At 36.3% G+C, this 12486-nt stretch overlaps 1 protein-coding gene across 1 annotated transcript in view; it reads left to right on the top strand.

Moving 5' to 3' along the window:
* FIG4 (FIG4 phosphoinositide 5-phosphatase) overlaps positions 1–12486 on the top strand; it is a 51982-nt gene that overhangs the window by 26356 nt on the left and 13140 nt on the right. The window contains exons 15-20 of the mRNA XM_059842310.1: positions 2114–2280; positions 5026–5164; positions 7884–7942; positions 8531–8678; positions 9466–9549; positions 12289–12484. Coding sequence (XP_059698293.1) covers positions 2114–2280; positions 5026–5164; positions 7884–7942; positions 8531–8678; positions 9466–9549; positions 12289–12484 — 793 coding nt within the window. The remainder of the gene's footprint in view (positions 1–2113; positions 2281–5025; positions 5165–7883; positions 7943–8530; positions 8679–9465; positions 9550–12288; positions 12485–12486) is intronic.

Here is a 12486-nt window from a genome sequence, read left to right as displayed (position 1 = left end):
AATTGTATATAAGTACATCTTACCTTGCTGTTTCCTATTTTTTCTTTGGGAAGATTTCATGGTTTTTGATTTATTGAAGAAAAGTTTTTTAGCAAAATTGTTCTTTCAGATCAAGTGTCAATGGTACTTATACAAGCATCCTCAAACTCTTTATGAAAGCCCAGCATTTGTATTGAAATGCTTTGGGCTTAAGGGCAAACAAAGCTGCTTAACTTGTACACATGCTTCAGAAATTAATGTAGGAGTTTTTAAGGTGCTGCGCTTTTATTCCTTTAAGCTATTGTTGTGACTGTGAAACTTATGGCTTCATTGCTGATTTTAACTAAATGTTTGATAGTTTTAGAGCGTGGAGACCTAACTTGTATTCAGAAACCACAAGTAGTTGGGCTTCAGTCCCCTTCATTTGGGATATATCTTCAGCTCCTCCTCTTTATCCCCATCAGTTTCCAGCACTTGCCTGGAGCTGGTATGTGCTGCAGAAACCACCTCACCTGCAGCATGTTGGGTCACTGTGCAGGTAGGTGCCTCCTGGCCTCTGCCTGGTGGCCAGGGAGAGCACCCACTGGTGGCTTCCTGGGTGTGCTAGCAAGTGCCTCTGATCCACCATGTCCTACCTTCTGGGAGCTGCATCTTTACCTCTGGGAATTAAAAATTCCTGCTGCCAATACCAGTTGCTGTGCAGCCTCCTGGAGCTACTAGTCAAAAAAACCAAACCAACCCACCAAACTCTAAGAAACGAATGAGATTCTCATACATGGTGTCATGATCTCTGAACAATTTGTGTGGAGGCGAGTGAGTTTGGGGTTATTTCTTTGGGGTTTTTTTTTTTGTTGTTTTGGGGGTTTTCTTTTGTTTTTTTAAAGTTACTTAGCAGATGTTTTCTCCTAATTGATATTATTGTACTTGACCTTGACAGAAGATTTGCTGGACAGCTATTAAGTTTTTACAGAAATGGATTTGCTGCTCAGATAAGTGTTCTTCATCCAGCTCCTTTCCAGGAGAACTTTAGTCAGATGGTTGCTAGGTTACATATGCAACACTGTCCCTTTTGTTGGAAACTTTATTTGGGGAATGCTTTTGTTGTCTTGTTTTGGTGCTTTAAAAAAAAAAAAAAATGGTTTTTTGTTTCTATCTTCCTTTTCACTCCTCAAGGAATTCTTTGCTCTGCAGGTATTACATGTAGATGCCTGAGTTACTTGTCTTCCTATACTGATGTGAAACACATTCCAACAGGTTTAATGACTGGGTTTGCTTTTTTGTTTTGGGGAGGGGTTGGGGCTTGTTTTGTTCTGGTTTGGGGGTTTTTTTGCCTCTTAACTGAACTGCCAGTCTTTTTTAGCAAAATATCATCCTTGTCATTGTCTTGCTCAAGCAAGGTCATAGTCTCCTTTTCTGAGAAGCACTTTCCAGTCTGTTAGCTTTTAGACTAAGCACCATCTCCTTAAGATAGCCTCTTTTTGTCTTGTTTTTGTCTCTGATAGGAAGCTTGTTTAATTTTTGCTCTTTGAACTAGTCCCAGTTTGGATAGTGTCAGCTTCTTGATGCCAGTGGACTTTTTAGCCGGCTCTCCTTGTTCAAGTCAATTCATAGCCAATTCTTTTTCCTTTCTGCTTACATCAAGATTTTCCAGCTCCAGCAAATGTTACCTGACTGCCATACACTTTTCTTACAAGTCATGTTTATTCATTTTGTATCTTTGAGTCATCATTATTGTAACTACAGAGATTTTTTGGAAGGTTATGCTGACTTCATTCCTGATGTACTTAAAAGAAAATATAGCCTTGAGATATTGATGTGTTCTGTCCCTTTTATTGCAGTAAACATGCCTTGTTTAGTGAAGATATATTGTTTATTTACTCCCCATTAAGTAGTAGGACATGGTAATCTTCCTGAATCTACAGAACTGCATACTCTGTGTGAACCCCTTCTTTTATATAAAAAGTAATGAAAATCTCAAAGTCTAAACCTTCTCAGTAATTATTATGTCCGAATAAAATTTTCACGTATTTATCTGAAGAAATTGTATTGCATTTGCAGAACGACTCTATTATATCTTCTCTTAAAAAATTATATTCAGAAGTTTCATAGATGACACATTTTGCTTTTCCTTCAGATTATTTGAAGAATTATATGAAGATCATGGGGACACACTTTCTCTGCAGTACGGAGGCTCTCAGCTTGTCCACAGAGTAAAAACTTACAGAAAGATCGCTCCATGGACTCAGCATTCCAAAGATATTATGCAAACACTCTCAAGATACTACAGTAATGCTTTCTCAGGTAAATTTAAGTGCTTTCTTTCAAGCCATTGATTACAAAACATCTTACTTATGATGTTTCAGTAATCTACACTATGAGCTTATGACAGAGTTCCTCTGTACTATAATTTCCAAATAATTCAGTAACATCTCAAATGGGCATTCTGATTTGATGGTGTGTTTATTTATCCTATGTAGAAGCATGCAGCCCTATATCTAGAAAATGTACAGATGTAGCACTGCCTCTGTCAGTGACATTTGTAGATCAGTAGAGGAGCGGGTAGATGTTAGAGAGTTTTAAAATGTTGGACAGAACGTCTTCAGCAAATATAAGGAAACTGGGAAATCTAAACATGGGTAGAAGGCTTCATGTGGAGTATTTCTTGTGTTGTTTCTAAAAGCTCAAAACAAAGCAAGATGTAATGCGTCTAATTGTTTTGTATAAATAGGAGCTACAAACTGTTAAATCTGTGGTAGAAAATACAAAATTAAGTTCAAAAGCCAAGTTAAAAAACTAGTTTTTTTCAGTTAAATAAGCTGTAAAATATTAATTTATTCCTTTATTAGCCTGTATCACTCATTAGTTGAACACTGAGTGTTCTATTTTCTTCTGGACAGCACTGCTAAGGGAAAACTTTGAAAAATGCTGAGCCTTATCTTATGAAAAATAAAAAAAAAAACTTTGGTGTGTTTAGAAGTTTTGCAAAGCATCTAAAAGAAAGATCAAAGGACAGTCTAAGACATATGAGAAGGGCAAACACTGAGTGCTACTGTGTTATAAATATTCTGTCAGTCCTTTATTACTGTTTTTTACAAAAATTTCATAGCCGGGGTGGAAGTACCTTTTTTTCCTTTCTCCTAGTAGATTGCAATTTTTTAGAGACTGTGAACTTTAAAGCAGTGAGTTGGACAATGGCTAGAAATACTTCAGTAATCTCTGATTTCTTTGGATGAAATTATTGCTTTTGTGTATATAACAATGTTGAGAGCGTACCATTCAGAGTAACTTTTCTGAATGTAATTTGTTTATCATATTTGTCCAAACTAAGTGGGAAATGGAGAATGTTTATTTCAGTGATGTGGTCTCTTATTGTTAGCATTGGCAATAAAGTCTGGCTTCATCAATTCTTTTGAGTCAAAGGTAGCACACTTGCAGTGTCACCTGTACTGTGACATAGAAGATGGAACAAATCTCTGAGCTGTTTATGCCAGCCACTGAAATGGTTTGGTAGAAGCCTGAGCAATGTTCTAGGTCCACATTTGTAGTTGTGGTCTGCTTGCAAGTACAGTCATAATATACATGTCTTCTAGTAATAAAAGAATTTGTTCTAAAAAAGATGTTACACAAAGAAGAAAAAATTCAGAAATAAATAAAGTCCATCTTGTCATCTCAATGAACTTGTAGGAAAGTACACAAGCAGACATTAATCTTTACTGAAGTCAATACAGTCTTAGAATGAAATTTTGTTAAAGGTGCTGCACACTTTCCCCAATTTACTTATGATTTTGATATTTGATCCCATTTGAGGCATATATTTTTGGTGCTGTATGCATTCCTTGTGTTTGAAGATGGCATTGTTGGGATGTAGCATTCAAAGTCGTATTTACTTTCTTGCATTTTTAGTATGCATTTTTAAAATATTTGTTTCAATGAAATTTAAAGGTTCATTGTCCAACACTGCCTGTTTAGATGACAGCAGCTTGCTTGTTAATGTAGCACATTAAGAAAGATCATTTTATTTTTTAGGTTTTCTAAGAAAACAGAAAAAGGAAACAGTTTTTGAACAAGGTGCTGATTTGGTGTACTGCATTTATTATTGTTGCTATTAATCCTTTAAAATGCAAATAAAAATCTGAGGGCTAGCTAGTTCATGAATCAGCATTTTCTTGTGTTTCTGATCTGAGAAACATTTTTTTAATGCTTGTGTATTTTATGTACCTGACTTAAACAGACACAGAAAATTTTAGTGATTTGCTTGGGGTCATACCATATATAAGATTCAGAGCAGGGTTGAAAGAGGCCTACTATCACTGCTTCCTAAATAAATCTCTTAGCCACACATTACTGCTCATCTATCATTCAAAATACATGAATCTAAAAATAATCTAGTCTTATAAGAAAGTGTTTTCATCTCTTGACCTCAATACTCTTAGGATAATTACTACTAATTAAGCTGTACAGATGAGAAAAAGTGAGACACGTATCAAGTCATAATTTGGTGGAGCTTAGAATATGACAAACTAAATTGATTATTTAAACCAACAGGAAACAAGTCCAAATTACTAAAAGGTGTTTGTGAAATTTAATCATTTTACTATGCATTGGCAAGAAAATCCCAAAGAATTCATCATTTGTAGGTTTTGTTGGAAACTTGTGTTGTATGGATATTGTATAATTTCATCAGGTCATTTTTCAGTTATTTTCAGTTATTTAGTGCAGTACATTCACTAAGGTGGGTCAGATTTCCTCAAACATACCTTAATCCATGCACACGTGGGAGACAGAGTTGCAGTGTGAGGTCTGACTTGTGCCAAGCCTGGGCTCCTGAGTGAGAAGCCAAGGGAAGAGGCAGCATTGGTACCAGCCCCACAGGCCCTGCAGTGTAGCAGCTCTGCTGTAAATGAAGTTCCATGGCGCTCCTTGAAGCCCAGAGGGCCCTGCAGCAGTCATAGGACACAGACACTCTGAGGAGCAAAGAGAAGCAGTGTCTGAATGGACTTGAGCTGTGCAGTGCTCCTGGTGTTAAGTGTTCTTCTTGTCCAACAGATGCGGACAGGCAGGATTCTATCAATCTCTTTCTGGGAGTGTTCAAGCCTGCGGAAGGAAAGCCACATCTCTGGGAACTTCCCACTGATTTTTATTTGCATCACAAGAACACCCTCAGTCTGTCACAGACCAGGCAAAGGTATTTTGCTGTTTTATTTTTTGTTTTATGTGGTATTGCTCTAATAGATTGTAAAAAATACACATTGTTAATCAAATAATTAGGTCAGCCTGTCAAAAACTTACTTACTGTTTTTTATGTTTATACAAAAGCTTAAAAAAAAACACCTTCAAGAGATTACCAAAAAATGCTGAATGTTGGTGTACAGTCAGTTGTTTTCCTGTGGTACTTAAAAAGAAGTTTAATTTCATATGAAATTCTATCCTTCAGTGTAAAATGCTTCAGTGTTTTACTGAAGTACACTTATTACAATTTCATTAAGCAATATATAGGTGCATTCTTCATAATCAGATTTATTAATGGTTGAATTTGAAATTATGTGATAAGGATAACATTTTTTTTCTATGTACTGCGCTTAGTCTGCAGCTGTGCGTACCAAGAAACCCATGATTTTCTATCTTCCTTTCAGCCTGTGTTTAGCCACTTTTGAAGACCATTTTTCTGTATTTGCATTCCACCGTAGTTGCATAGTAATATACAGAAGTGATAAAGTATACAATTTTAAAGTAATCCAATTGCTTCAGAGAGGGAAATGATTTTTTGAAGACTGTGAATACTATGCTTTTAAAAAAAATCAATTTTAACAAAATGGACAGTTCTTAACTTGTCAACTAAACAATCTCTTGGGATTTTTGCTGGTTTTATCTTTATTCATTTTGTGAGCTGTAAAGCCCTTTAGTACAAATGGCAGACCTGAATATCTGCATTTAGATTTTTGTCTGGCCAAATCTGCAAGTGTTTAACCAGTGTGATCAGTCCCTGTTGGTTGCTTATTCTGTTAGCCTGTCACAGCAGCTGGCACATAATGTGGCTCTTTCTGAATTTCAGTCCTCTTGTATTGTCTCCTGAGGCTTCTCTTAAAGGTAGCTTATATGAGCCATAAAACCAAGTGCTATTTCAGGCATACATTAAACATGGAATATTAATTTTCTTAACTACCCATTTTGAACATTATTGTATGTCTAAAATTAATTCAGCTGATATATTGCAAATATGCAAATGTTCTTGTCTCCCTTTCATCTGTTACTCTGTTCAAACAGGCCATCTCTTATTTGTCACACATACTGCTCTCAAATGAGGTGGACTATTAAAAAGAAATATTGGTGCTCTTAATTTCCTTGTTCATTATTTTTACCTTTCATTCTAACCAGAATTTCTTCTGAGCAGTTATAATATACAATCAAGATGTTTCATTATGTGAATAAAATGACACCTTCCTGTAATAACTAGGTGAAATAAATATGTGAAAAAAACTCCTCTAAGTAATTTTTTGTTTCTACCAAACATTTTGACAAGTTCTTTGTGTAGCTTTTCCCTGCCTGTGTAGTGCCTCTTTTAGATTCCTTGGGCACAGCAGCAAAAGAAATAATGACACTTGTAATGAAATCAAGGATATAGGAGAAGGAAGATGTTTCCTATCACTGAAATTTCTTTGACTATCTGTGCTTTTCCTATATTGTAATTGCTTCCTCATCAGGAGGAAGATATTTAATAAGGTTCATATCTTACTTCTATATAATTAATGATTCATGTGAAAGGACAGTGAATATGGAAAAGGAGACTTTGTGTTGCAATGTTACTTATCATTTATACAGGCAACAAAACTGGGTGTGTCTGCATCATTTCTGCAGGCACAGGAGAAAATTGCTTACTAGCATGGTACTTGAAGATGAGGCAGGGCCATCAGGCATAACTCATTCCTTATTGTCTACACAGTTCTTGGAATTGTTTAGGCAATAAGGAATACACAGTTCTTGGAACTGAAGTGTGTTTTCCTGCCTGTCCTGTACCATCTCCTAAATCCCAGTAACAAGCCTATCCCTGGCCATGGGAATACACCCATTGTGTCTGCTGCAGATGGCTACATTGACAGGAGTAGGAGATAACCACATTAATGCTGATTACAGCCCTCGCAGTATTGTGACTACACAAGTATTTGAAATAAAAATCAATGAAGACAATTGTGTTTTCATTCCATGTAATGAAGTAGAAGAAACTGTCAGAATAAATCAGAGAAGAAATTAAAGTATATTTGAGAAGAGACAATAAAAATGTGTAAACATGAATGAAAGCTAAAACGTACTTTGTTTTATAAATGTTGCTTGACTTCCTTTGTTGTTTTACAGAAATCCTGAATAAGCTTCCAGCAGGGCTTGAATTTTGCTCTTAGATATGCCAACGGCTCTCAGACTTAGGGCAGCTGTTACACCAAAATGTATTTCTTTGTGTAGAAGTCAGCTGCTTTGACAGTCATCCGATTTAATTATCCTTGACCTTCACTTCTTCATACATTTTTCCTAAATTTTGGGATCTGAATAACATCTGGGAGGGGATGCTTTCCCCCCGTTCCTCCCACACTCCAAGGACCAGGACAAGAGAAATACATAAATACTTTTGATATGTACAAAAACATTAATACATTAATTTTCAGTGCTGTAGAGGTAGGCACCTGAAATGAATTTTTTAATGAAAGAAAACCACTCTTCTGTCCATACCTGTATTGAGTTTTGTGTGTTTAAATTTCTTGATTTAAGAGCAAAGTAGTTGGACAGGGGCCTGTTGAAATCCTACCTCCAATTCAGCAATGTTTGCTAAAGTGACACTGTATGGATGGGTGATGGATAGGCTGGGTACAAGATCCAATCTCCTGTATCAATTGTGCTTTGTTTTTCCTGTACAGCTATACTTACTGGTGGACCACAGGTGTGCTAAAACATTTACCTCTTCCTTTTGATGAAGGTAGGACCTATATTTACTCCTTGCCTTGCAGAGTATCTTGAAAAAGAAGTTTTAGTCACAAATGTTTTTTAATTTAGATCCCAAATCTGAAAAAAAGAGTGTTTCCATAATGATTTCTTAAATACTTCTCCACCCCTCCCCCCTCCAAGGAGATTTGATTTTTCAATTGCAGGTTGCAAGAGCTACCAAAGTGGCTAAAACTTGACCTTCATGTTGGGGCATACTTAATTATTTTTTTTTCTTTTTTTCTTGTCTATTAGCATATATTTATAGCCTGTGCTGGTGATACTGTTCCTGTCACAGTTGACACAATATAGCTGGTGTGCCTTATTTCTCTGGGGTGCTGTGGAGCATGTTTTATTAGGAATTGTCATCATAAAATGAAATCAAATTACAGTGGTTGATAATGCACATTTATTAAAGATGTGCAATGCATCTTCTTCATGTCATATTTCCTTGTCTCAGAGGGGTTATGACTGTAGGAAAAAATTGCCTGGTAAGGTGGCTAGGTGAGCAGGCTACTGTTTGATTAGATTTTTGCAAGAGTCAGTAATTGCTAGTAAAAAGATTTTATTTTTTCCCCCTCAGTGACATGTGCTGAAAACAGACGCAAGTTGACAGTGAAGAAATTCCACAAATATGAAGAGGAAATTGATATCCACAATGAGTTTTTTAGGCCTTATGAGTTGAGCAGTTTTGATGAAACCTTCTGCTTGGCAATGACCAATTCTACACGGTATATTGGGATGGTTTGTGACTCTAAATCCTTGAATGGAAGTTGATTTAGTGTAAACTAAATATGCATTTGATTTATTAGGTTAAATATGTGTCATTTCAAATTTAGCAAAGTTCTTGAAACTGAATCACAATGCTGCATGGAAATGTTACTTTTAAAAAATCTGTAAAAGTAGCAATTAGATTTCCAATTATTTTTTGTTATGGAGTACCTAGTGTCTGGGCACAAGATGCCTGAGAGATGAACTTTTCTCTGTTGATTCAGATCACAGAAGCTACTTTCAAAACAATTGTTTTCTCATTGTTCTGCTCTCGTTTTGCAGATGTTTTCTTCAGTTCATCTGGTTCTCACAGCTGGTCAGATATTTTTGGGGAATTTTTGTTGGCAGCAGTCAGCTGGCTATTCGGAGCATAATCTGAATCACGGTTTGGCTAAAGATTTCCAGGCAGATTATTTTTCATGTAGCTGTTTGACCCAATTTGTGTGTTGGCAGCATTTTGAAAACAATGTATGAAGCCCCAAGTTATCAGGCCTCTTCAGCACAGGGATGAAGCACAATGCTTTAGCATCTTTGCAGATGTTTTATGGAACTAAATAATGCAGCTGAAAGCTTTTTAAATACCTAGGTTATATGTACGTCAACTTGAAATTATAAAGTTAGAACTTGAATCATCATCTTTATGATGATTCTTTAGTTCCCAGGTAGATGTTAGAGGTGGTTCTTCCAGAAAATTAAAAAATTTTATGTGTTGCACTTTGTTCATAAACACTTTTTCTCTTTTGGCAGAGATTTTATGCCTAAGAATGTGGGAATTGATCCAAGTCCATTCACTGTTCGTAAACCTGATGAAACTGGAAAATCCGTGTTGGGGTAAGTCTGCAATCAGAAATTTCGTTCTGGTTTAATAGTAGTGAAATTGTAATGAAAATATATAAACTCTTATGTGTATGTCACTCTTATGTGAAGAATATTCTATGTTACGTGGGAAATAAAAAATTCGTTGGTGTTATACTGCAAAATTGTACACTTTGAAAATCACATCTAATTTGAGATTTTTATTTGACACTAGGAATTCTTAATTCGACTTGTTTAATATTTTCTGTCTTCTCTGATTCCTCAAAGTGAAATTCAGGAAAAGATTTTATCAATAATATACAGAAGTTATTAAAATTTGATCATCTCTTCATCATAGTATCAACTCTATTCTCGATTGGAGTTGACAGTGGTGCATATTTTCTTGTTGTCTTTAAAAAAATGATTAATTTTTCATAAATAGTGCATATTCTGAAACAGCAATAAATGCCAATTTCAGCATAGTCTTTGATAAAATATGTTATTTAAATATTTATTGATAGAATTATATAAAACAATCCAGCAACAGTTGCTGGGACAAATGCAATGCTTCATTTAGCTGCTTTTGCATCCTGGACCTGCTTTGTTACTCTCTTTGTTCCACTGCTGTGTCCCACAAGGGCTGTGCAGAATCTTCCTGAATTCATTCTCTCTTTGGTAGTTCATATTAAGGAAACCTTTTGTCAGTAGTTACTGTGCTGTCACAGCATTATAAGTTCCTCTGAAAACTTGCTGTTTTGTTAAACACTAGAACATTTGACTCTCATGTGCTCTTGTCCTGAGGGTCTCATTGTCAATAAATGTTGAGAGTAGAGTATGCTTATCACCAGTAGAACCTCATTTCATGCTACTGATTCCCTGGGAATAAACAGGAAGACTGTTCAATGTTACACAGTTTGTCTCTGCTAAGAATTTGAGTTTATGAGTATTTTGAGGATAAGCTTTATTCTTCCACTTTGGTAGAATGTCAGATTTTGGACTAATTTGTCTCCAGGTACTCCATTAAATAGTTGACCATTATATAATTTTCTCAGGCACTTCTCTTCAAGCTCTTTGCTGTGATTTTTAGGGGTTGATGTGGGACAGAGAATCAGCTCCATCAAAACCGCATTCCAGGACTCCCTGTGTATAATGTATAAGACTTCCGCTTCACTGACTGTGTCATGGGGTAAAACATGGCTTCACTCCTGCAACTCACCCATATTTAGCCTAGCAAAAGGCGGTACCTTTGCCTTGCTCATTTGTCATCATCTTTTAATCTAAGACATTTCTGAGGGAAATTTGGTGGTCTCTTTTTGTCTGTAGGTGTTCAGGTCACAAGGATGCTTAGATCTTGGCTGGGTACGTGCTGGGAGTGGGGTGAGGATAACACTCTTACAAGTTTGGCTACTTGCTCCATTTCTCAGCTTTCAGAAAGAACTGTTTTTCTTGTGACCTTCACCTCATCTAGAAAAGTAGGGAAAAATCCCTTTGTTTTCCCTAAAAAGAATGCTTATGTCTTCACAACTTTCTGTAAATTTCAGTCCAGAAAATGTCAGGTTCTGCTGAGTCAGAAATCAAATTCACCCATGGTGCTATTTTCCCCAAGGCATTTGTTCCAGCTCTAATATTTTTTCTGATATAATAATGTCCTTGAGGGTGGGGTATGCTCTCAGATCAGAACCTTTGAAGGACTCTTTACTTGTTTATACATGTTCCTTGATCATATGAAGTGTAGCTAATTCAGTACAGGGTTAAACTGCTATGTGAGTTTCACTTCAAGAGGCAGCATCTGTAACAGTCATGGTGTGCTCCACTAGGGCTCAAGTGATGCTGATGAAGGGCACTAGACCTGCATCTCCAAATAGCATTTGCATCAATCTATGAGCTCTTTTCCCAGCCTTTAGCATGGTGCTGTCTTCCTTTAGAATGAGACACGCTGTCTGCCAGTGATACATGGAACAGTCACTTCAGCAAGGAAGAGATGTTCCTTCCCTATTTCCAGGGATTTGTCTATAAACTATCTATCCATTAGTTAATGTCTATTCATTAACTGCCTTCCCTGAAAGATTGTGACAGTGTCTCAGAGGAAGTTGTAACTACATACTCTTCTGTGGCCAGTAGGAGAGGATGCAGAGCACATAAGTCTGATATGATTTTTGATGGGCAAAGTAATGTGCACCTTTCAGAGTGCATACAGTTAAATCCAGTGTTAGCCTGCTTACACAGAGATGCTGTATCTTGAAGGCTTCTTATAAATAAGGCACTTCTTTATAATCACTAGAATTTCTTGAGTGAGATACATACTGTATCAAGAAATGTTGCTGATTAAAGAATCAAATTGAGGGGAGAGGTATGGAGAATAAAGGAAAAAAAGGGACATTACCATTAAGATTTGGAACCAAGGTTAAGGAAACTATTGGAGTGGACATTGTTATTAATCAGAAAGTGAAACTTTTTCCAAGATCAAAACTAAAGATGTTATGTCTCAAATAATTTTTATTCCTTTTTATTTATTCAGTTGTGGGGAGGGATTTAAGTAAAGAATCAGAGAATTGGTGGAGAAAAGCTGACAGAATCCTTTGGGCTTTCTTTAAATCCTCTGGAATACAAAGAGATTGAAGACAAATCAGTCAGGGATTTTAAAAGATGAGTAAAAAGTTGCCCCAGAAGTTAAAACTTATTTCCCTGGAAAGATTGTAACTAAGATTAGGAATTTTAAATATTCATTGCTAATATCTTACTGATTTCATAAATACACACCGCCTTTCCTAATAGGAACAAAAATAATAGAGATGAAACTGTGCTGCAGCGCAAAACAGCTGCTAGTGCTCCTCCACCCCCAAGTGAGGAAGCAGTGTCAAGTAGTTCTGAAGATGATTCTGGGACAGATAAAGAAGATGAAGGTGCTGTTTCTCAACGTTCAACTCCAGTAAAGGTGACTGATACAGGAGACAATACAAAAATCACAGAGGT

Source organism: Haemorhous mexicanus, chromosome 3 (genome assembly GCF_027477595.1).
Source record: "Haemorhous mexicanus isolate bHaeMex1 chromosome 3, bHaeMex1.pri, whole genome shotgun sequence".
Taxonomy (NCBI): Eukaryota; Metazoa; Chordata; class Aves; order Passeriformes; family Fringillidae; genus Haemorhous; species Haemorhous mexicanus.
This window is presented reverse-complemented; position numbering and strand designations above follow the sequence as displayed.